Source organism: Ceratotherium simum, chromosome 25 (assembly GCF_057802395.1).
Source record: "Ceratotherium simum simum isolate JZ-2026a chromosome 25, ASM5780239v1, whole genome shotgun sequence".
Classification (NCBI taxonomy): Eukaryota; Metazoa; Chordata; class Mammalia; order Perissodactyla; family Rhinocerotidae; genus Ceratotherium; species Ceratotherium simum.
Window position 1 is genome coordinate 26,990,255 of NC_141924.1, and position 26,377 is coordinate 27,016,631.

General features: G+C 37.8%; 1 protein-coding gene and 1 pseudogene across 5 annotated transcripts in view; one reads left to right on the forward strand and one right to left on the reverse strand.

Moving 5' to 3' along the window:
* LOC147913760 (uncharacterized protein C3orf20-like) overlaps window positions 1-20,282 on the forward strand; it is a 43,983-nt pseudogene extending 23,701 nt beyond the window's left edge.
* The window catches only part of VEZT (vezatin, adherens junctions transmembrane protein), a 72,218-nt gene continuing 62,175 nt past the window's right edge, over window positions 16,335-26,377 (reverse strand). For all 5 annotated transcript variants that reach the window (XM_087449086.1, XM_087449088.1, XM_087449085.1 and 2 more), the window contains one exon: window positions 16,335-26,094. In XM_087449086.1, the coding sequence (XP_087305212.1) occupies window positions 25,580-26,094 (515 nt within the window). In that variant the 3' untranslated portion in view covers window positions 16,335-25,579. The remainder of the gene's footprint in view (window positions 26,095-26,377) is intronic.

Sequence of the window (26,377 nt, forward strand, 5' to 3'; positions counted from 1 at the left end):
GACCACTGTTTAATCTATGCAAGTAAAACTAAGCCTATGATTTAATTAAGGCAAAGAAATTTGTTGGACATATTTCAGCAACTCTTATCATCAGTCAAAGGGAATAAGCCACATTGTCCCAGGAATGAAGTGTTTATAGAGAATCATAAGCAGAGTTCTAAATGCTTCTAATAAAACATTGAATTGCAGAGCTTCATACTGAAACAGCTGACTGCCCCACTGCCGCTTCCTAAAGAGCTGGTTTGCCCTTTTCTCAGCTTCTCCCAAGCTGGCTGGAACTTCGCACTTGCACTGAGGAACAGTGTTCTTTGTTTAGGGTCAAACTGCTTAGGTTTTAGAAAAAGAGACCTTTAGATCAAAGTCTTTGTCAGATATTAAATTTCTTTAATGAGCCCTTTCCTTCCTAATACCTCATGGTTTTTTCCTTTGACATTGGATTTGACTCAAATTTAGTACAAACGACTAATAATAACTTCCATTAAATAATGTTTCAGGGCTGCCCTGTGGCTTAGCGGTTAAGTGCACACGCTCCGCTACTGGCGGCCCAGGTTCGGATCCCGGGCGCGCACCGACGCACCGCTTCTCCCGCCATGCTGAGGCCGCGTCCCACATACAGCAACTAGAAGGATGTGCAACTGTGACATACAACTATCTACTGGGGCTTTGGGGGAAAAAAAAAGGAGGAGGATTGGCAATAGATGTTAGCTCAGGGCCAGTCTTCCTCAGCAAAAAACAGAGGAGGATTAGCATGGATGTTAGCTCAGGGCTGATCTTCCTCACAAAAAATAAATAAATAAATAAATAATGTTTCAATTTATAAAGCAGTCCGTGTATCTCATTTTGTTAAATTGTTATAACAATTCTGTGAGGTCAGCAAGCCAAAGGTTGTTTATCTCTTCTTGACCGGGAAAGCTGAGTTTGAGTGGTGAAGGGGCTTACCCCAGATTACACAGCTAATCGGTCCTGGGGTTGGGTTGGCAACTTCCAATCCAACACTTTTTCTACTGCACATTAAGAAAAATAAGGAGCAGGAATATAAAGTGATGCAGCCGCTATGGAAAACAGTATGGTGATTCCTCAAAAAATTAAACATATGATCCAGCAACTCCACTTCTGGGTACAGAACCAAAAGAATTGAAAGAAGGGACTTGAACAGTTATTTGCTTCATAGCAGCATTATTCACAAAAGGTAAAAGGTGGAAACAACCCAAATGTCCATCAATGGATGAAGGGATAGACAAAGTGAGGTATATCTATACAATGAAATATTATTCAGCCTTAAAAAGGAATGAAATTCTGATACATGCTGTAACATGGATGAACCCTAAAGACTTTATGCTGTGAAATAAGTGAGGCACAAAAGCACAAATACAGTATGATTCCACTTATATGAGGTACGTAGAATAGTCAAATACATAGACACAGAAAATAGAACAGTAGTTACCAGGGGCTAGCCTGAGGGGAAAATGCAGAATTCTTGTTCAAAGGGTACAGAGTTTCAGTTTGGGATGATGAAAAAGTTCTGGAAATGGATAATAGTGACGCTTGCATAACAGTGTTAATGTACTTAATCCCACCAAACTGTACACTTAAAAATGGCTAAAGTGGGGACTGGCCTGGTGGCGTAGCGGTTAAGCTAGCACGTTCCACTTCGATGGCCTGGGGTTCACTGGTTTGGATCCTGGGCGTGGACCTACTCACGGCTCATCAGGCCATGCTGAGGAGGCATCCCACATAGAAGAGCTACAGGTCTACAACTATGATACACAACTATGTACTGGGGCTTTGGGGAGAAAAAAAAAAAAGAGGAAGATTGGCAATAGATGTTAGTGCAAGGCCAGTCTTCCTCAAAAAAAAAAAAAAAGAGGCTAAAGTGGTAAAATTTCTTATGTATTAATACATAAGACAATAACAACAACAACAAACAGGGCAGTGGGGAGGGGAGGAGGCGATGTAGGAAAAGCAGGAGGCCTTGACTCTAGGTCTGCTTCTGCCTCTAACTTGTTGAGTGACCACAGATAATTAACATTTCTAGTCCTCAATTTCTTTATCCGTAAATCAAAGGGGACTGGATTAGATGATCTCTAGATCTCCTTCCAAGTCCAACAGTCATCAGAAAAATGCATGCTCTGAGGACAAAGCCATACCAGGATTTCTGCTGGAGTCCCACCTGGTGGCCGAACACAGTGGAAAAGACACATCTCTCAGACAAGTGATAGAGAAAAACTGACACTTGCTGTGCTTTTCAGAAATGAATGTTAGAGTCACCAGGTTTACTAAAATACAAGCCTGTGGGAAGAAGTCCAGACAAAAGGTCTAGGTGCTTTCTGACTTAAAAAACAACGAATTCTGCCACCAATTAGAATCGAGAGAAGCTACAGAATAAAGTTGGTGAAGCTAATGATCTCAAGCTTGGTGGGTAAAAATCAATCTCTTATACAAATATAGTTTATAAATATAGGTAAACAAACATCATTGTAACAAATGCAGTTTCTGATTGTAAGTATTAATGAGCTCAAGGATACAAGTCAACAGTCCTTGGAACCATTACAACAAATCTCTCTTTTTTTTTTTTTTTGGTGAGGAGGACTAGCCCTGAGCTAACATCTGATGCTAACCCTCCCCTCTTTTCTTGAGGCAGATTGGCCCTGAGCTAACATCCGTGCCCATCTTCCTCTGCTTTATATGGGACGCTGCCACAGCACGGCTTAACAATCAGTGCATCGGTGCACGCCTGGGATCCGAACCTGGGAATCCCGGGCTGCGGAAGCGGAGAGTGCACACTTAACCACTTGCGCCACCGGGCTGGCCCCTACAACAAATCTTTCTATATCACCAGAAAGCTCTTTGACTTTTGTAGCAAACAGTCTGAGAAACTCAACATCGTAATGACAAGCTACAGAATAACTATGAACTTTATGGTAGCTTATATATAAATATTTATCTTTTTTCTTTATCTGTCTTTTTTTCTTTAAAGAGATCTATTTAATCTTGTTCAAATAAATTTTGTTCAAATTCCCTATCATTTAGCTACAGATCCTTTATGAGCATAACTCTTAACATTCCACAGATCCAGTGTTGCAAATAACACATCTTCTAGGCTTCCACTTAACAGGAGAGTACTGTAAGCAAGAAGTGGAGATGATTTTAATGGCCCTCTCCCAGTTCCAATCCTTCCCTGACTTTCTGGTCCTTCCGCAGTCCTGTGCCACCTTAGACGCAACACTAGTGCACCCCAGGCAGTGATTGGAACAATCAGGACCGAGTGGATGGGCTGTGATCATGTCACGGGTGAGACTTAGGCTGGGGCCGTAGATAGGGATCACTTGGAGATCTGTGCTGCTGCCCAGTCAGAGTGACTAGGGTGTGCATAATCTTTTTTCTTAAACCTATCTAAGATATACTGGCTTGCTGAGTATTTGTCTTGTCAAATACTCGGGTTTGTTGCTAAACTGCTGGGGCTTACTTCAATAATTATTTGTAGCCAGTGTTGAATTAAAGAACATAGGGCTTAGAATTTTGTCTCCTCACTAAAAACCAGAAAGGGAAAGGATGAACTGCAAATAGGAAAACTAGTTCTTTTGATCTGGATCATGAGGGAGTCACGATATTGAAGACAGCATTCGTGGAATGCTGACCTTCTTCAGTGTTCTGCTGTGAGTCCTCTTTGAACTTTCCACACATTCACTGTTTTCCACAGACTCAGTGACTATCTCTGTATGCTGGTGACACCCAAATCTCCATCACCAGTCCAGACTTCTTCCCTGAGCTTTAGACCCATAGACTCAAGTGCCTACTGGACCTCTCCACTTGGCGGTGTTTTAGGTACTTCAGAGTCAACATGTGCAAAGATGAAATTCATCTGGATCATAAAGTGTAAGGTGGAGGAGGCATGAGGAGAGTTGCAAAAGATGAGACTAGTTCATATCATGCAAGGCCTTATGAGCCATGAAGGGAAGAAGGAGGAGGAAGAAGGGGAGCAGAAGGGAGAAGAGGAGGGAGAGGAGGAGAAGTACGAGCTTGATCCTGAGACCAGTGAGGAACACTGAAGTATTTTAAACAGGAAGTGACATGATTATATATCCATTGTTTTAAAAGACACTATCAGTCCAATATAGATAATGAACTGGGGAGAGACAACACTATGGGCAGGGAGAACTTTTAGGTAGCTATAGAGACAATCTGGGTGAGAAAGGAAGGAGGCAGTGGATGTGGAGAGGGGACTATGCTGGGGCCAGAATATTGAAGGGGGAGCTCTGTGCCCCGGTGGCCATCCAGGTAATGCCAGCCATAATGTCACAATCCTAGGAAATCTCTAGGGAACAGACAGGGCTGCTTGGTCACTTGCTCTCTCTCCACCTAATGAGTCTCATTTCACACTAAACCTCCTTCATTCCTTCCTTCCCCTAAATATTTATTGAGTGCCTACTATGTGCCAAACACTGTTCTTGATACTAGGGATACAGTCATTAACTAAGAGACAAAAATCCCCTGTTCTTCTGGAGCTTACATTCTGCTAGGGCAAAAGACAATAAAAAACAAATATTCTGTTGGGGAGTGATCAATGCTCTAACAAAAAAAATAAAGATGAGGAAAAACAGGGATAGTGAGAAAGAGGGGCAGCAGAAAAGAGTGACCTCAGGGTGCTCCTTAAATGGTTCTCGGTTTTGTTTTAATTAGGGAAACTGTTTTTTTTTTTGTGTGAGGAAGACCAGCCCTGAGCTAACATCCAATGCCAATCCTCCTCTTTTTTGCTGAGGAAGACTGGCCCTGGGCTAACATCCGTGCCCATCTTCCTCTACTTTATATGGGACGCCACCCTGGCATGGTTTAATGAGTGGTGCGTCGGTGCGCGCCCGGGATCCGAACCGGTGAACCTGGGGCCACCGCAGCGGAGCGCGTGCACTTAACCACTTGCGCCACCGGGCTGGCCCAGGGAAGCTGTTTCCAGTAAGAATTAGTTCCTTCCTTTCTTTTATACCCACAAGTCAAAATTATAGTGCAGAATCATAAACCCTCATAAGATCTTAAAGGAAAAAAGGTCCAGGTAGGTCTCTACATGTATAGAGGGTATTTTTGTTGAGATGTATTTTGTATTTGATGATAGCGTCATTATGAGCTATATTTAAAGAAGACCTTTTAGAAGAACCTTGAAAACATTATGCTAAGTGAAAGAAGCCAGACACAAAAGGCCACATATTGTATGATTCCACGTATACGAAATGTCCAGAACAGGCAAATCCGTAGAGACAGAAATTAAGTTAGTAGTTTCCAGAGGTGAGGGTGAGGGGGAAATGGGAATTGACTCTTAGTGGGTATGAGGTTTCTTTTAGTGGGATGAGAATGTTCTGGAATTAGATAGTGTGACGGTTGCACAACCTTGTGAATGTAATAAAAACCACTGAATTGTACAATTTAAAATAGAGATATAATATTAATGATATCACAATTATAAAAAGAAGTTGAAAAAAAGGACCTCTTCCCCCATGCCACCCTCAAAAAACTACCAAGAAGGATAGAATATAGTCAGAGATCAAGATCAAGAGTCATAAAAATTATTTTTGCTGTAGAGGATGCAAACTGGTTTGCATGCAGAGCTATACAAACAGCACAGAAACTGGAAACCTGTTTGGTTCAGCCAGCTATTATTCCTGCATAAATTATTCTGTACCAAAGCTCAAAGCCTTCTTGCCTTTTTGAATTTCTAAATGTACCTTCTAACCATAAATACATTGAACAACAATCAAGTAGTGACAACGAAAGAAACTGACAATCTTCTAGTTTTGTCCTTCACTCTATTTTATAGGCATGAAGGCCTATACTTTGTTTCTTAATCATTTAAGGATCATTGACTGCAAACAACAAAAACCAATTCAGACAAATTGAAGGGGTAGAGAAGTGGTTTTTTTGTTTTGTTTTTGTGTGTGTATGTATTTTTATTTTACATAAATAAACAGTGTTGTACAATAGACCACATTGTACACATGATTTTTTCCCTTTAGTGCTGTTTTTTTCCCACATTCCTGTATTTTTTTTATTGATGTCATAATAGTTTATAACATTATGGGATTCCAGTTGTACATTACTATTTGTCAGTCACCCATATAAATGCACCCCTTCACCCCTTGTCCCCACCCCCCAACTCCCTTCCCCTGGTAACCACCAAACTGTTCTCTCTGTCCGTGTGTTAGTTTATATTCCACATATGAGTGAAGTCATAAAGTGTTTGTCTTTCTCTATCTGGCTTATTTCACTTAACATAATACCTTCTAGGTATTATGGACCTTCTTTTCAGGACGCTGTCACCAGATGGCATCAGCTTTTAGTGCTGTCCATCTCGGTTTGACTGTGCTTCCTATCAGCCCATGAGAGAGAAAGTCTAACCGGCCTAACTTGAATCATATGTCCAATCACGTACAAACTACGATCGAAATTCATACGTGTAGCCATGAGCATTACTTTTAAAAAAGTCTTAATATGAGCATATCCAAATTCCATAGTGTAACAGGAATGGAAAAGCATAGCTCTTGGGAGTTCAATGATTTTGAAAATTTGCTTCCTTTCTATAATGCTTCTAGTTGAGAAGGCTGGGCGCCCTTCCATCAGGGCGCTTACTGGGTAAAGCATTGAGAATGAAATTGCTCTTTGTGCTTCTAAGTAAATGACCTTTTCACCACTTTTCCCTGCCTGGTAACATAGAGGTTGGCTGGGAGAATCGAGGAAATGAGGCTCAGGACAGGGAGAAGTGGTGCAAACACAATATGCTTAAAAGCTGAACAGCTGTGTCAGTCTTAACACCTTACCAGTAAGATCCGTAAAAGAGGGGCCACAGAGACATAACTACTTACAACTATGTTTATGGGCTCCTATTTCTCCTCTAAGGAAAAAAAATACTGCGTAGAGTTTAAGAAAAGAATTAGTCTGAAGAAAACCAACTAATAATTAGACAATTATAAATAACTGAATTTTTCATTCTGTTTTCTTTCCAAGTCTAGTACCTCCTTAAAACATGATTTTGAAACCTTTAATGTTAACTCTAAGTGTGTGAATCTGGTACAGTGAAAACTAATAAAAATATCTAGAAGCAGCTGGGTTGGGCATGTCTGGTTTGACTCTGAGGAATTAGAATGCATGTTCTTCTTGACTAGGAGGCTTATCTATAAAGCTGCATTCAGAAATTCTCCGATGACTATATGGCAAGTCCAGAGGGCATGTGGTTATCAAAACTAGTTTAAGAACTAGTGGTAAAACTTACTGGTAAGTAACATAGATTTTGTAATGCTGAATTTTAGGCAGGTCACAGTGTTAAAGGGGGATGAATAATCACAGATGGAAGGGAAATGAAACTTCTCTCTAAATGTGGATAAATTTATAATTTCCCTCACCAAATCCCTCACCGACTTGGATGTGGGGGCAACCAATCACTGTATTGTGCCATTTCCAGGTTCTGACTTTAGTGGCATATTTGAACAGGAGCTTACATATTGTCTACGTGCATCCCTAAGAATAAACTTTGCTTATAAAAGACTCTGGGAGCAAAACCAGTACCTACCAAGGAAGTATGAAAATCTGGTTCAGACTGATGTCACAGTAGTTATTTCAAAATCAGGAATTCCCACTGCACAGCTGTTCCTTATCCTTTCTGGGAAGACTAATGATTCTGGGCCGGCCCCGTGGCTTAGCGGTTAAGTGCTCGCGCTCCGCTGCTGGTGGCCCGGGTTCGGATCCCGGGCGAGCACCGACGCACCACTTCTCCGGCCATGCTGAGGCCGCGTCCCACATACAGCAACTGGAATGGATGTGCAGCTACGACATACAACTATCTACTGGGGCTTTGGGGGAAAAATAAATAAATAAAATCTTTAAAAAAAAAAAAAAAAGACTAATGATTCTGAAACTGGGGGCCAACTTGCTTTAACTATACTCAGTTGTCTGTTTGCAAAAGTAGTTAGATAATGCGTTACCAAAACCCACCCTATAGATAACATCTCTGATGCTTGGGTCACCATGCTAATGGGTGGAGTGCTTGAGTTTTTCAGGAACCGAGAGTCGACTCCTGGTCTAGATCAGGCCAGTTGAGACCACCAACCCATCAACTGGGACTGTGCAAATGCTCAAGTGACCTTTTCGACGTCAAGGAGCTAAAAACTCCACCCTCCATTACCAAATGGTAATGCTGCCATTTTGTAAACATGCATCCTATGAAGAGGCGTGAAGCTTGACTATGCTTTCGCAGATCATCAGTTGCCTCACTTCTCCTTACCTCCAATCATCTATCCCCACGCTTCAGACCACCCCACCCTCCTTATCCCATAAATATCCCTGAGTCTCCATTTTCGGGGAGGCGGATCTGAGACTGATTCTCCTGCCTCCTTGCTTGGCTGCTTTGTGATTACAACTCTCTCTCTGCTGCAAACTTGTCATCTTGGTGATTGGCTTTCTGGGCGACGGGCAAAAATGAACCAGTTTGGTAACAATTCTGTGCTTTAAATCTAACCTAGTTTAGTAGCCATTTTTTAAAAAATGAGGCAGAGTAGTGATCAAATTTGTGTATTTGATGAAATGAGATCATAAGCTTTGGGGTCAGAACCTCGAGTTTGACTCCCAGATCTACCACTTCCTTCTGTGGCTTGCCTCAGTTTCTTCATCTGTAAATTGGTGAGAAAATCACCTTCCTCTACTGTTGGGATGTTGTGAGGATTAAATGAGTTAGCACACCAATAGGACCTAGATATAATGGTTGGATTTAATGTAAGTATATGCAGTCTTCACCTGTTGCTCACAGGGTTGATGGGAGAATGCATGTTCAAATGAGAAAATGTATACAAAAACTGTTGGCAAACCAAAAAATATTGTTTAAGTTATCATTATTTTTCTGAGGAGTGGGAGTTACACTCACGTATGGGTGTGGAGCTAAGTCTTTAAGACTCTGACTACTGGTGGTGGTGACAGAGGCAGTGGTGGTGGGGATGGGGGGTGTGTGTGTGTGTAGAAGTGAAAGGTTTCAGTATACCTATGTGTGCAATGTCTCCCCTGAATTCCAGGTTCCTATTAATTCCAACTCACTATTCAACATCTCCCCCTGAGGTGTTTTTTTGTGTGTGTGTGTGTGTGAGGAAGATCAGCCCTGAGCTAACATCCATGCTGATCCTCCTCTTTTTGCTGAGGAAGATTGGCCCTGGGCTAACATCTGTGCCTACGCCTCCTCAGCGTGGCCTGACAAGCGGTGCATCGGTGCACCGGTGGTGTGCGCCCGAGATCCGAACCCGGGCCGCCAGCAGCAGAGGGCGTGCACTTAACTGCTACGCCACAGGGCTGGCCCCTCCCTCCGAGGTTTAATAAATAGGCATCTTGACTTAACTTTCCCAAATAGAACTTTTTATTTTCCCCCAAAACCTGCTCCTCCCCATGTCTTCCTCATTTCAGGAAATGGCCCTCACTCCGCTTACTCAGACCAAAATGTTGGAATAAATCCCGACTCCTCTTTTTTCACACCCTACTTGGAATCCATCTGCCAATCCTGAAGCCTCTACCTTCCTAAAATATCCAGAATCTGACTATCACACCATCTCACCACCTCCAGGCATTGTCCTTTTCATGTATCTCCCTGCTCCTGTGCTTGCCCCCTCTGCTGTCTGTCCTCTACATGGCGTCCAGACTAATCTCATAAAACCTAAATCAGATCACAGCACTCCCCTGCTCTGAACCCGCTAGTGGGTATTCATCACACTGAAATGAAATCCCAAATCCTTTGTATGCACCACAAGACTTAACGTGATCTGGCCCCCCGCTACCTCCCTTCCGCTCGCCCACTCAGCTCCAGCCGCTCTGACTTCCTTGCTGCTCCCCTCAGAGCCTTCACACAGGGTGCTGTCTTCGCTGGTTGTTCTCCAGATAGATGCATGGTTTATTCTCTCACATAATCAGGTCTCTAGACAAAGGTCACCCCCTCAGTGGCTTCCTTTTCTGTTCTATCTAGAAGAGCTCTGTCCACTCTCCAACCTCACCCTGCTTTATTTTCTTCATAACACTCATCACTACTTGGCGTCTTATCCATCTACTGGTTTTATTATCTGATCCCCTAACTGAGGGGGTATTTTTTTCATTCATTCATTTTGTTCCTTCCTGCATCCCAGTGCCTAGAAAAGTGCCTGGAAAAATAGTAGACTTTCAATAAATATTTTTTGACAGTGAATGAACACTCACCATTCCTTTCAGCAGGAATGCCAAACCCATTTTTACTTTGCTTTGTCCCTTTCGCTTATCAACCAAGTCTTTGTGCCAACCTTTGGCAAGACTCCAGGTTTCTCTACAAGGCAGGAATTTCCCAATAAAAAGATAAATATTTGAGACCCAAAGAAAAAGAATATCTGCTGAGAATCATACCTTTTCACATAACTAATTCCCTGAATCCTGGCAACAATCCTGTGAGGCGATGTTGCTGTTTCCACTTTACATGTGAGGAAACTGAGGCTTCAAGGAGATCACACAGCTAAAGCGTGGAGCTGAGATTTGAACCCAGGTATCCTGACTCATAGTCCAAATTGGGGAACATGAAGGGACTGCCGGCAGCGTTAGGATACAGTGCATGGGCAGCTAGGGTGGGGAATTGTCTCCTCTTTGTTTTTCTGTAAATGAGACTTTTTAGGATTCCTGGGAGAGAGTGTTTGGGAGGTCTCTACTTACTCTACTAGCACATATCCCTTGAAAGAGTTGCTGTCTGGAAGTATCTTGGGTCGTTGCATTACGATTAAGCGGTAAGTGCTTAAGAGGGTAGTTAGAATCTCTGCTTTCCTTTAGCCATTAGGTCAATATTTGGTCACCACAAGGCTAATATACTTAGTTTGAGAGAGCAAATCAGGGACTATTTGCTTGGCTTGAGTTGTTTGCAAAAATCTTTCAATCCCACTCGGTTCAATTCCTGGAACAATGGTGTAACTGGGGTGGTTTAAACATTTAACTTCTCACAACAGCCAACCTGACAAAGTCGGACAGACTGGATCCCACAGCTAGATAATAAGAATATCTTTTCAGTTTATAAAATGCTTTTGCAAAAAGATTCTCACATCAACTTTATGAGCAATAAGGAATTTAAACACTGAGGACAGTGGCGTGGGGGAGATTAACAGTTTTAATGTGTGAGCGAATGATGCATAGAGGAATTAATTGCCCATTTAATTGACTTCTTTTGGGAATCCTGTGATTAAACTAAATGAAGACTGAGGGGTTTATGCTGTTTGAAGTGGTAGTGAGGATTCCTGTGTGTGTGTGTGAATGTGTGTCTTTGTCCTTGTATGTGGTGACCTATGCAGGAAAATAAGAGAATAACTGGCAAAATAAGAGAAAATGGAAGAAATACCTAATTTGAAGCTAAAGAGCCTTTTTGGAGAACATAATCTGTTGTTTTTTTCTTGCTCAGAGACTTGGGCTCTTGGGCTAGATATTTAACTTACTTGAGAGCCATTTTTCTCATCTATAAAATGGGAATACTTATCTCACAGGGTGATTGTCGTGTCTAGTACAAAGAAGACCACTCAATAAATGTGTATTGAATTAAAAATCCCTTCCATTTGTTACTATCCATCATTAACAAACAAAATATTGTAAAGACATAGCTCATTTGTATTTTTTTGAATGGCTATTCAAGTATTCTTTATAGAATTCATTCTTATTATATTTTCAAGATGTATTCATTCCTAAGTTATCTTGGGATATGTAATAAATCAAAAAGAAATATAAACTTTAAAAAAAGAATAAACAAGAGCCACACAACAGGATACAAACCAGATTAAATTAATATGACTTACATCCTGCCCTGAAATGCAGCTTATAAGGGTAAAAGCGATCAGGACTGGACAGTTACTCCACTAAAAACATCTTTGCTTTGGTAGCTGTAGGAACTCAGCGGGAGTCCCATGTTTGTTTACTGAAAAGCAGATGAAATCCTCAAACTTCTGTAGTGCACTAACAACTCAGTTAAATGGATCTCATATCTACAACCAAAACAAAGTGAACAAAAAGATCCATTGACAGAGTCAATGATAATATTTAAGCACTTGCTTCTTATGGCAACAGCTGAGGATGGGTAAGATGGTGAATATCACAAACTATGAGGAACACAGTGGCTCAGGAAGTAGACCTGAAGACAGAGGCATCACTAAAAATCAGACAAAAACTTTTCATTAGAGTACAATAGCAGCCAAAATTGTCATAAGCATTTGACACGTCTTAATCTCATCTTATTATCATTGCAAACCTGTAAGCCAAGTCTCTGTAAGATGGGAATACCCCAGTTCACAAGACCTGGTACACAGGAAGAACTACTGAGTTACAATGTTAGAACAAGAAGAGGAGTCAGAATAGAACCATTTAGTATGACAATAATAATTAATGACGTACTATTATGCTTACTCTTCACTTAAACCTGTCACTGACCTAGTAAACTAGGAATGATCATCCTCTAAGAGTGAGGGAACCGAGCGCTGGGAGGTGCCCACAGACGTCAAAGGGTAGAAGACCAGAGACTTTAACCCAGTTGTTCTGACTCCAAATCGAGTGTTCTGTCTGCTATATCTCAGCAAACCCCCACAGGTTGTCTTCTTTTGGAGCACTGAAGGGCTGAAACAGCAGGAGACCTGGCCCTGAAGACCAGAAAGGGCCTAACATATTTTTTCAATCCAGTGTAACTTGGCAGCTGCCTCTGTCACAGCACTGCCCAACCTTGTAGGTGCCAAGTCTGTTTGATCCTACTTGACATCTCTGCATCATTTTGAACTGTTGATCCTGCTCTTCTTGAAACCCTCTACTCCTCTGGCTTCCACGTCACATGTCCTAATTCTATCCCTCTGACCAATGTTTTTTTTTTCCACCCAGTAACTCTATTCAGGTAATAATAGTTTATAACATTGTGAGAATTCGGGTGTACATTATTGTTTATCATTTTCTGAGTAGACTTCATCATTGACCAATGGTTTTTATACTACAAACTTAGCCTGGATAATAGGTAATATTTACTGCATGCTTCTTATGTGGCAGGTATTGTCCTTTACATGTATTAATTTACATGTAAATAATTTATTTATTCTTCATAATAATGCTATGGACCAGGTGTTATTATTGTCTCTCTTGAAAAGGAAACTTAGCAAAAAAAGAAAAAATAGACAAATTGGACTTCATTAAAATTAAAAATGTTTGTGTGTCAAAGGACACTGTCAAGAGAGTGAAGAGACAACTCAGAGAAAAGAAGAAAATATTTGCAAAGCATATATCTGATAAAGAATTAACATCCAGAATATATAAACAACAAAAAAATAAGCAACCCAATTAAAAAATGGGCAAAGGACTTGAACAGGCATTTCTCCAAAGAAGACATACAAATGGCCTCATCTTTCTTAATCTTCTAGCAGCATCTGACACATTAATCACTGCCTCCGTCACAAAATAATTTCTTCATTCAGCTCCCAGAACCACTTCTATATCACTGACTGCTCCTTTTCAGTCTCCTTTGAAGGTTCCTTTTTATCTCCTGACCTCCAACTTTAGGTTCCCCAAAGATCTGTGTTCTGACTCTGTCTTCTGACTTATGTTCATAACTTTAACCACCACCCACAATGCTGACATCTCCCTGTCTGAATCTTTCTCCTGAACTTAGACTCATATATCCAACTGCCTATTCAACATTTCCACCTAAAGATTAATAAGTATTTCTTATTTAACCTATACAAAACCAGCTCAGTTTCTACCCAAAACTCACTGGCTGCCACATCTCAGTAATGACAATGAGGCCGCGTCCCACGTACAGAAACTAGAAGGATGTGCAGCTATGACACACAACTATCTACTGGGGCTTTGGGGGGAAAAAATAAATAAAAATAAAATCTTTAAAAAAAAAAAAAAAAAAGTGATGCCTTGAATATATGCAGAATGAAAAGCTTTCTTTTTATGTGTGAATATAAGCCCAAAATAAGAATGAAATCCTGCACATTTCTCAACTTGTCAGTTTGTTAAATTACATTTTTTTTCTCTATTATACAAATATTTCATGTTTATTGTGGCAAAAAAAACCTGGCTAAAATAAGTCACCCTTGTGTCACTGTTTAAGAGTATGACTGTTAAATTCTTCAGATCTTATAAAAGATTCACATGTCATATACTGTGTATGGTAACCTTGTCATTGGCGATCTTAATCTTCTAAGTTGAGGCAAGATAAGTGGCTTCATGGCTAACAGCCAGGCACGAGTGCTAAAGAATAGAGCCAAAGAATAAAGCATTTCAGCTCAAGGAACCAGACAGAACTCCATTTCAGCCTGCATTGGCTATAGATGGTCCTAGATATGAAACAAGAGGTAGATTTTTTTGTTCCTGTAATGAAGAACAAGAAAATTCTATACCCACAGAGAAAACCTTGTAATAGGATATCCCTTCATGATGAAAAGATTATGCTGTCTAAGGGGAAAGGAATAACATGTCACCATAAGGAACCTATTGCTCCTTTTGAATTCTTATACTCCCCTTTAAGTACTTGTACTGGACTGCTTTAAGGTATAAGGTATGCTTAGTTCTTAATAGGTTAAGTTCTGTGCTGGAACAAGCTACACTTTTTTTTTTAAACTACTGTCTCCTTCTCTGCCACCTCCTTACCCTTTCTAATCTCTAAAAGTTGAATATTTCTCGAGCTGCTCACCGTGTTTAAATATAACCTCTCTTCCACCCTGGAACAGGATGACAAACTCAGCTTTACATAGTAGAGTTGTATCTCTTTATTATGAAATAGAGAATCTGAGAATTTTATCACTGGAGGAGGATTTTAGAGGTCTAGTCCAATTCATAGATCATAATTAATGTTAGTTTTTTTCTTCTTACAGATGAAACTGGCTCCATATGGTTAAATGATTTGCCTGAGTCTTAAGAGAAGTAGGTTTATCCATAATCCAGGTCTACTGACTTCCAAATTCAAGGGCTCTGTGCTGTCTCCTAGAGGTTAGATGTAAAATGAAATGTATCCACAGGCAGCTTATCATGATGAACAGATATTGGTGTCTTTAAGAATGGACTGGGGTACTGGTTCTGCCGCTTCATATGTATTATGACTTTGAGTGAGAAAACCGCTGAGCCCGTTTCCTTATCTTCAAACAGTATATTTAGGTTCAAGGAACATTTTTGATGCCTAATATTTTGTGTATAAAAATAAACATTTTCTCATAGGGACACATTTAAGATCTTGCTTCCAATAAATAGGACTAATTTTCAAATGATCAGATTCTGAAAATGTTCTATTAATTTTTACAGATGTACATTTGGGAAAAATTACTATTTGCCAACTTTATTTTCAATGGTTATAGCACATCTTTAAAGGCCTTCAAAAGCAAATTGTGAAGACAAGGAGTGATTCATATGGGATGTTTCCTACCCAATGACTCCCGAATCCGGTAGAATAACTACCTGCATTCTACCTTATCTCACACTTTTTAACTAGTAAATCCCAGACAAAGGGCCAAATTTCAAGAATTGCCTTCATTGGGCCAGCCCCGTGGCTTAGCGGTTAAGTGCGCGCGCTCCGCTGCTGGTGGCCGGGGTTCGGATCCCGGGTGTGCACCGACGCACCGCTTCTCCGGCTGTGCTGAGGTGGCGTCCCACATACAGCAACTAGAAGGATGTGCAGCTATGACATACAACTATCTACTGGGGCTTTGGGGGAAAAAATAAATAAATAAAATTATAAAAAAAAAAAAAAAAGAATTGCCTTCACAAATATTTACTCCTTGCCTCAAATCTTTTCTGGAAAGAGATAGCTTATTTATTTAAAAGTTCATTTCAAGGAAGGCCACTTTCTCTTTAACCAGCATTCAGTCTGCAGAGCCATTCTGGAGTTACCACGAATATTCCCAAGACAGTAGCTAAGCTTAGAAAGGTTCAAACCAATAATTCATTCAATTACATAGGACAAAGTATGATCCATTGTATGTTAGCTTCCTTCTTAGTTCAGTATGTCTTTTCTGTCAGGGAGTTCATATAAGTCAACAAATATAACGTGATTAGAATGTATCCGATGGCTGACAGTAACTGAGAATGGTGAAAATGGAGCTTTTAAACTTAGAATCTGTTGTTTTCACTAATAAATTATTGTACGAGGCACTTGAATGACCAAACAAACAAAACTTAGACTAATGAATCCAAAGCTTTCCTAGACCACTGCTGTCTTTTGTGGGTCTATTAACTAATTCTGAAAAATAGTATAATAGAAGAAAGAAACAGGAGGAAGAGAAAAAGAATTTTTACCTTTTGGCTAATTCATGTTGCAAACACCAGAATAAAAAAGGTACACACAAAAAAGATATAAAGAAGTGCAGATTTTATTAGAGATTTCTTGAGCTTGGGAGGAACGACAATAATATAGGCATATACAAACCTACTCTTGAGTTCTTGTAAAATCCTTTAAAACAGCTCACGAAAATTCGATATGATAAAATACATAAAGTTCTCAAAGAAAGTACTATGTTAAAAAAAGGTTATAATCTCAAGCCTCCAGGTAGGGTAGGAAATGTGCAGTTCTACTATATAAAACATAAGTAGTCAAAAAGTAAAAATTAAAATATCTCTGAAAGAATGTTCTCAAACGATATTTAAAAAAATACAGCTTAATGCTCCAAAAGTATCTGAAGGCAGACTTTACAAACTTACTATGCAAAGAAGCCTGAACTCTGTAAGATGTTCACAAATTCCTATTTTCAGTGTTCATGTTTAACAAGGTTAAAAGAGAGTGCAAAGGCCCCCCAAATACTGAGACCACTTATTGTACATATACATAAGATGGGTTCAGAGTTTCAGGCTATGTCAAGAAATACAGTTAATTATGCTCACAGATTAGTTCATTGATACAAGATTGCTGATGTTAGAACATTTTCATGTTTGGGTGAATATAAAATGTCATAAATTCTGGAAGAAACTGAATATAAGGCTCACCTATTTAATTATATATAGTTCACTAGAGAAAAATGAATGAGAAGAATTGAGGCATAAATTAAGAGTGAATTTCCAAGACAACAAAAGCATTTAAATCATTTGGCTTTAAAAGGAATCAAAATCCAAAGATCATTAGATCCACAGTCTACTGTTTTATCAAAAGAAATATCATATACACATAGTAACATGTACAGTGTTTCGATTTATACAAACAGGAAAACACTGTGCAAAAAGGAAAACACTGAGAGAGAAGGGTAAACATAGTAAGATTTAAAAGGCAAAAATAATAGAATCCATGGGATGAAGCATCTATGTAATGAATGTAGTACAGAACTAATCCCAGGGTGGAGTTCTTCAGAATGAGCCTCAACAGGCTCACAGTCCTATTTTAAAGAATAACTCATTGACCCAATTTTTCTGGTGTGACAAGGTTGGAGGAACAGCATGGTTTCTGGCTCCTTTCACATGTGGAGTCCCTGATTAGTCTGCAATGATTTCAAATATGGTCTAAACCTATTGAAATGCCAGCATTACCAAAATCACACATTTTCATTGTGTACCATAACCTTTGGATTTGGGGTGTTTTCATGCCTTTTCAGAAATCCTGCCCTCCAAATTAAATAAAAACATGTGTGTGACTATAGCAATGTCACCGTTATGATGTGAGACATGTGATGAATCAACTAGGTCAGAATATTTTAAAAATCCAGAGCAGCAGGGAATGAAAATGAAGAAACTCACTAAAAACCTTATTTTGCAAAACACTTTTGTAAAATGTGAGGTATTAACCCATTTCCACTCTATCATCCTCGCTTGTTTTCATCAACCATAGCAGATTCTGAAGTGTAGCCTACACTGAATCTAAGGGAACTACAAATGATCCTAAGGTGTGTCTACAGATGACGCTAAGGTGCTTCCCAGATCTGAACCTCAAAAAGCAAGCTCAAAGCAATGCGGTGGATTCAATAACAGATTAAAAGAAAAAGGCATTAGTCTCCAGAAACAAGCATTGAAAATCACCTAGCATTGGAGCCTGAGGGCAAAGACCAAGGACCTTCAGAAACTAAGAACAAGTAGTTAAACGAGACTGATATAATAAGTGTTGAGTACAAACTCTTTGAGAAAAACAAAAACACAAATCATTAATTTGTGGGAGAATTTTTTTGGTGACTAAGTTGTTTAACCCAAAAATAGAGATCTGATAAAAGTTACAAGAACAATTCTCCTCACTGGCAATTAATAATAACCATATTAAATATCACATTTCTATTGTGATAAATTACTATAATGTCCAAGTCTGGTAAGACTTTATCTTGTTATCCATTGTCATCCTTCTAATTTTAGAAGGATTAACCAACCAATTCCTGCTAAAATGTAGGTACACATATAAAAAAAAGTGAGTCTTGGTGAACACAGGATGTCTCGTCAGCCTCAGGTTATCTTCTGTCTTCACACTCTTGACGTTCCAGGAATGATGCGCGAGTTTAGGTTGGTTCTAGGATAGGCCCAGGGGCCTGGTTTGATCTGGGATCCCTGGGACCATACCTAGAACAAACCCAAACAAAACCAAACTCCTTGGGAGTGCTTTCAGCTCAGGTAGACTTCTGGGCTTTCACTCATATGGACCTCCAGGGCTGTACCAGGACAATACGCCAATCTTTAAGGGATAGGAGTTACACTTCTGGAGCCTTCTGTACGTTGCCAGATGCTAGTACTGTGCCTGAGTAAGCATTATTTAAGTCACAGTATGAACAGAAGGTACAGGTTGGTACAATAAAAGTGCAGAAAATACTGTGATTTAGAAATGGAGTTAATATAAGAATTTACTTGGGAGGGGAAAAATAATACGTAATTTCTTAGGATATTATAAAAGAATAAACTTGCAAAAGACATGTTTTAGTTTTAGAAAAAATGTTCAATGATAAACTCATTTGTAGGAAGTCAACCTTTAGGAAATGCTACAAAAGTGAAAAACATCAAGTCCAAAATAGTAAAATTATCCCTTATTTTGAGAAACTCTTAGGATATGAGAGGAAATAGGTATTTCTACAACAATATCTTATAGAATACACCCACTTTAAAAAATAGTGTAGTCAGAAGTATACACATAAATACTGTCCTATTGCAATAACATGTTTAATATATGCCAAATGAAATTCAGTAAATAGGGATGAAACAAACTAATTTAATTGCTGACAGCTTAAAATATATTAAAATGTATATCATTTAAAAATACCACATGCATTTTAATTTATCATACATTTTAGGATATCTATAAAATCAGTTCCTTACTCATGTTAAACTTCTGTATATGTGAATGCTGGAATCAATTCATCCTCTTTTTGGCTTATAGCAGTTCTACACCGAGTAGAATCACTTTCCTCTCACAACTATACTCAAAGAGAATTTTTCTCCTTGTACCACTAACCTGACTTTGGCATCATGACTATCTAAAGGCAGGCTCAACTCCAGAAGCTGGTTTGGATCATCTATTTTTTAATGAATATTGTATCACAATTCCCTTCCAGTAGCACAAATAACTGAAAACTGACTATGAGGCACAGGCACAAAATAAATAGACTGATCTCCCAATTACCCTGCATATGATGGAAGGCTGAATCAACAGATGGTTACTAAAACAGTCAGCCTGGGCCGGCTCCGTGGCTTAGCGGTTAAGTGCGCGCGCTCTGATGCTGGCGGCCCGGGTTCGGATCCCGGGCGCGCCCCGAGGCACCACTTCTCCGTCCAACGCGAGACCGAGTCCCACGTACAGCAACTAGAAGGATGTGAACCTGTGACATACAACTATCTACTGGGGCTTTGGGGGGAAAAAAATGAATAAATAAAATCTTTAAAACAGTCAGCCTGTTGGTAAAACTAAGTTGTTCAATGCTAGGATATCCCTTTCTAGACAGATTTGAATTTTACTTGCAAACATTATAACATGCAAATTTCATGTTTATTTTTCATTCAAGAGAGAAAAATCATCATGCTTGATTATTTGATATATTAAATTATATAATTTAAACATGCAAAACATAGAATGACAGTGGGAATTTAGTCATTCAAATATCTGTCAATATCATTGGATCTAACACTGATAACTTCTGGCAAGCTTTTAATGTACATTTAATTGAACGAAAATAAAGATATTCTCTTAAAGAGCTGCATAATCAAAGAATAAATTCTTCATGGTATAATTGCCTACGGTCTAAAAACCTTATTACTTCTCAATTCTCTGTGATATCAATAATGAAAGTTTCTTATTTTCCAGGGCTCAACCTACTTCATGTTTGGGAAATGAAGATACATTTCTCTAAAATAACCAAAACCAAAACAACAAAAAATAATCTAGCCAAAGAAATTCTTAGCAGCATGTGGTATCCAATTCAAATAGAAAGTACTATAGAAAATTCTAATTCGAGTGGACTTGTTTTAATCAGAGCCAAAAAATTAAGAGGACAGAAATATAGAGATGGTAAAGTATGGAAACAAATGGTTCCTTTTGTACAATAACAGCTCTTTTATTTTGAGAGCAGATATCTAATCTAGTAACTTCACTTATTTTAAAGATAGAAATGGAATAGGTAGTGAGTAACAGATGTCACAAAATCCACGCACTTAAGTATAATGCAGTACTTCAGGTCCTCACTGAGTCAACTTACTCTTACTTTATACACTATTCTAGCTATCTGAGTCACCTGGTTCCCGAAACCAAAGCAGACTAGGAGTATTATGAAGGTGGGGAAAGGCTAGTGCTACAGGCACACTTAAGCAAGCAGTAATATAAACTGGAGGAATCAGAACTATTAGAAAACAAGAAACTGAAAAACGCAGAGCAGAGAATGGAGTCATTCAGTAAAGGGACATATAGCTCTCAGTGCGTAGTCTATCACAGCACACTAACTATTGGTAATAATTATCATTTTGACATCACAAAAGATTAAAATGTATTTCATATTATTTAGGAATGCATATTAAGTTTTAAAAAGATTTCCTTCAGAAATTATTCCAAAAAATTTTAATGCTTAAAGAGGTTAAGCTCTATAGAAAACTGGGATATCGAGAATAACTCATTCCCAAATACTCAGCTAGCTAGTTCTTACTAAATTAGCCATGCATGTTTAGTCTCAAACCAAAAGTCCTAGAATATAAATCTTGGTGAACAGACTTGAAATCACATTTAAAGTGCTGTAAGTTTTAAGTCTGTCTACTATAATAGGAAAAATTAACAAGAACAAAATATTTCCCATTGTCCTAAAATATACACAACGATTTATACAAAGATGATAGTTAAATTTCCTTTTATAGCTGAATTCATTAATGGAGAGACATAGAAACATCAATATATAAAAAAATTAATACTTCAAATGTATGGCAATCACATATTCAACCAAGTATTTTTAGCAAGTTCTTAGTAGAGAATTAAGAGGCAAACAAAAGTATGCTAAGCAGCCAAACAGGTACCACAGAGTCCATGCACTTTACTCACAGAAAAGCCCCTAGCCTTCTTTCAGTCTACTTACTCTTATTTTAGACACAATTCTAGAAAGCTTGGCAATCTGGTTTCTTAGTCCACAGCAGATTAGAAGCAGCAAATTAGGGGCCTAGTGCAGGAGGCAGGCACACAAGACAGCAGCAAAAAGTGACAGCTGATTATAAGGGAAGATAGAGAAACTGTGAAAAACAGACATAACTCAAAAAGCATAGCAATGCAGGGTCTTGTAGGAAAGGGGCATTATTATTTCTCAGTATCCCCTGTGCGTAGATTTCTGTTTATCACCCCATGATAGGAACTGATGTTCTTAAAGATGACAAAGAAAAAATTAAAATTATATCCTAAATACTTTAGAAAAAGTGGAGAAGTACAAAGTACATTTTAGAAAATTTCCCATTGAACTGTTAAAAAAATTTAATGCTAAATGGATTTGCCTCAGTTACCTGAAAAATTAACTCATGCAAGATAGTTACCTGTGAATGATGACAGATAAATGAACTGTTACTGTAGTTAGGGCATTTTTTCCCATATTTTCTTTTCTAAAACATTTGTAGCTTCATTTTCTAATATAAGTGTGAATTGCATAGATATGTTCTTATAAATAGAATTGGAAGAATAAATCAATCTTTATGATTTGTCTGGTTGTGATTCAGGCATGATATCTACTTTAGTTCAAATAATGAGTTAGCTGAGCTATACCATAGTCTGATAGTAATTAGTTTTTGTTTTGTTTGGGTATAAAAACAATATACTATGATTAAACCAAATCAGTTGAACTTTTCTTCCTAGATGATTTCTAATCATTCATCAAAATATTTCATATTTTACATTACTGATAGTGTATAAATAAAAGTCAGTCACCAGAGCGAAATGCCCTGTAAAGGTCCCTTCTGATTAACACTCCATTTGACGTATAATTTTGTGAAATGTATTAGAATTTGATTCTTTTCATGCTTTAATATTAAAAGCTTTACCACTTTTATTATATGAATCAGAATATTACTATTTATTTTTTTAAAAATTGAGTTAACTTTTTAACCTGTTTTACTAACATATTTATAACCAGATCTTATTTTTCAGCCTCAAAAGTTTTGTTTCCTTTTAAATTACTTCTGAGAAGTCAGAAATCACAAACACTATTTAGGAATCCAGAGAATTTGGGTTTTGCTGGAAAAACTCCCCGTGACATTATTAGGTCAGCTACACCCATAGCTTTTAAATGATGGATGTGGGATTTAAACTCAGGCCTATTAAATCCTTAAACCCATATTCTTAAATTTCCTTAGTAATTTGCCTTAAATGTGTTTCTCCCAACTTGCTCATCTTCAATAACTTCAGAAATCAAACTTGAATCAAAGCATCAGTTCCTAATGAAATATATTCAGATGCTGTAAGTACAGTTAGTTTTAATGAAGACTTAATTTATGAAGTCAGATAATACAGACAACTTGTGAAAATACGCAGAGGACAGCAAATCAAAGACCAGTGAGGGTCTGGCCCAAGATAAGCCAGATACGCAGAGTTTTAATGAAAGCTGAAAAAAAGGGATTTAAGATATGATAACTGTCACCAGATCATTATTGCCATGACTTTTCTAACTGTAGGCAAAGGGTAAAAATCCTGTCTTCAAGAGTGATCTAAATAAATAGCCTCTTTCATGCATTCTTACATTGAATACTAGGTTTAAAACAAACTATGGAAATGTTCATATTAATAGCTGTCAGGATATTACTCCTAACAAGAATTATCCTGTCAAAATACCACTGTAAAATTTGGAAAGCACAATTACAAGTTTTCTCCACAAAATATTTTTCCCAGAGGGCTTCTTTTGGTTGTAGGATTTAATAGGCAACTACTAAAACTAGTCAAAAGCCTGGTAAGACAAAGTGAAATATTCTTAGAAAAGTAACAAACAAGAATAACTATTCACATTACATTAGCTTATTGTTTTATTTTCTAAGGTATCACAACAAGAAGAATAAAGTCCTAGACAGAGGTCTTAGATTTTACTGAGCATAAATATCAGGTCTCATTCCAAAATGACTAAGAATGACTGGGAGTATTGCCCCAAATCTGCATTTAAAAAATAGGACCTCCAAATTATTCTAATGTAAGTGCCCCATGAAAAAAGAGGGAAACAGTGACTTAGACTATTATAAGAGAACACTAGGAATTTTCACAGAGAAGATAATATTTTATCTAGGAAATATTTTAAAAAATGAAAGAAATTTTGAAAACTACACACAAAAAAATATTCAATTAAAGTTCCAAGATTCTTGTATCATGATTTCAACAAGTAGAATTTTCATGGAACTAAGTAACAACTAGTGAATAAAACAGATCAGACTGGAAGATTAGGAATTCCTGATTAAAATTAGTCTTTCAAAATTAAAAAGTATCACCTTAGAGAGCACTGAACTATGAGGATATTTTTCTCAAACTGGTGTAATAAAAATAAAATATAATAAAAGAATTAAAAATTATTAAACTCTAATTCTTCCTGTGTACAGTTATAGATTAAGAGAAAGATTATGAAGTTTTTCCATAATTACTTCTTCAAAATCCAAGGAAAAAAGGAGTTGGCAAACTAATTTACAAAGAACATAAACTCTCAGTATTATTATTTAAGAAATAATAGTCAGTTACCACACAAGGGTTTTTTTTTTGAAATTTAATTATTTCTAAGTGGTAAACTAGGCCCACCCTAAGATATTGCTCCTAAAGAGCTTAATTACGGATAAGTCGCAGAATTTTTGGCAACAGGCAGAATCACTTATAGTAGAAAGGCTCTCTACTCTACACATAAAGCAGAACAAAGTTTTTCCTCAGGATAAAAAATAAATATGCTTAGATTATTAAAAAAAAAAAATATCCCCTTCAGTATACGAAAATTTACTCACTGGAAGTGCTAAGTTAGAGGAATTCGAATGTGTTTCTTAATTCTAAAGACAATCTAGATTCATCATGTAATTTCCTTTGTAGGCCAGCAGCATAAATTGAGTTATCCCTATATTTTCTCCAAATAATGTCTATAAACTATGTCAATGCATAGGAGCTATAAGTTTCAAAAAAATATGTACTCCTGAAAATATCACTTTTGAAAATGCAATCACAACACAAAACAGATGAGATTGAACAATTTGGAAAGCAACCTCTTTTAAGAGGTAGTATGTAATTGAAGTATTAAGGAGACAAGGATGCTTTCCAGCAGCTGACAGGATGTTTCCAGAATCTTATTAAGGTGGAAAGGGTATGGTCTCGGGCTAGAAATCAGCAGCATGGTGACCTGCTTGTGTTAATGGCACCCATTATCTCTAGGCAAATTGATAAAAAGAGCTTTCTGCAAAGTTGGGGATAAGGCCTTGGACCATAGGGATCCCACGCTGACATTATCTCTTTTAGTTGCAATAAGAACAGAAAACGATAAACACACAAAAAATTGAAAGGGTAATTCTTAAAATGGTACAATGTTTTTCTTTAAAAGATCATTAGGAAATCTTAGAATTAACTTGTGAATACACATATGACCAAGGAAACATAAGAAACACATCATAACCCAAGTACTTTAGAAACTACATTTTAGTTCCAAACCCCACTACACATCAATTGCATGGATTCAATTATTTTTTATTCAGAACCTGTATCTTTAAGACTGGTATAAACAAAAATAAAATACAAACAACTTGTTATTAACATAATAGCTGCAGTTATTAACTGCGAGAATACAGTAAAAAGGCGTCATACTAAATGTTTAATGTTCTTGCAACAGAATTATCCCAGTCATTTTATGGTAGCAAATTCTGGCAAGAAATGATAAATTCATTTGTTACTAAAAGTACTTAAAGAATTTCCAAGATCGATCAGTTGTGCTGCAAATAAAACAGCAGTTTATTCAAAAGAGCCCTTACCTTTCTCTTATTTTCCTAAAAGATCTGCTGTTTACAGGTAACTACTTTCAGATCAGTTGTTCAAACCAAGGTTCTTCCTGTAAATTCACATCTTAGCTTTATATGTAGTAAACTTATACTCATTCTCCCTTTCCAGTGGAATATCTAGTCTTGAAGCTAAAACACTTTCACAAAAGGAACAATTTCAAATTCTTCATGTAAATCTTGGTTCTTACTTTTCTTCTATCTCATTTTTATTTTCTTGTATTATTTGTTCTTCCTCCTCATCACCAAAAGTCTGCTCTTGCATGGTGGTAAAGGAGAGAGATCTAGCAGCCACTTCTGCAGCGAGGCCAGCAGTGAAGGTAAAATCTGGTGACAGCTGTAGCTGTGCCAGCCTCTGCTTGATGGAGGGCTGTGACGAGTCCCTGGGAGTTGGATGGGCAGTGGCCGGGCCACCTAAATCTGCCTGCTGAGATTCATCTTCACTGTCGCATTGGTAACATACTCTTTCTTCAGCTCTTTGGAGGAAGACTTCATTTGCAGAACTGTCTTTGTTTTTACCATCTAGAGGGTTTTCACATAAATACTCAGTCCTACTACTTATTTCATTGTCAGTTGTGGAAGGTTTACTATTTTCCTCTTCAGTATCGTATTTACCAACTTTCCCCACATCTGAATCCACTGATGGTTCTGAATTACTTATGGGTTCCACTGGGTCTACAGGAGACAAGGATTTCAACACAGCTTCCAAGGTAAAAAAAAAAAAAAAAAAAAAAGAAAGAAAAATAATAACTAAGGACCCAGCAATGATTTAAACTTTAATTTAAATTCAAAGTAGTGTTTTTCTTTAAAGAACAATAAATAAATAAATAAAAGCTAAATAAAACTTTCTAGTAAAATCAATGTAAATTTATAAATCCAGAGAACTTCATAAGAGATAAAATGCCTAAAAAATGAAGTGAGATGGGTTTTAATGAAGATTTTAATACCTTCTTACTCAAAATATTAAAGCAGTGGTTCTCAAAGT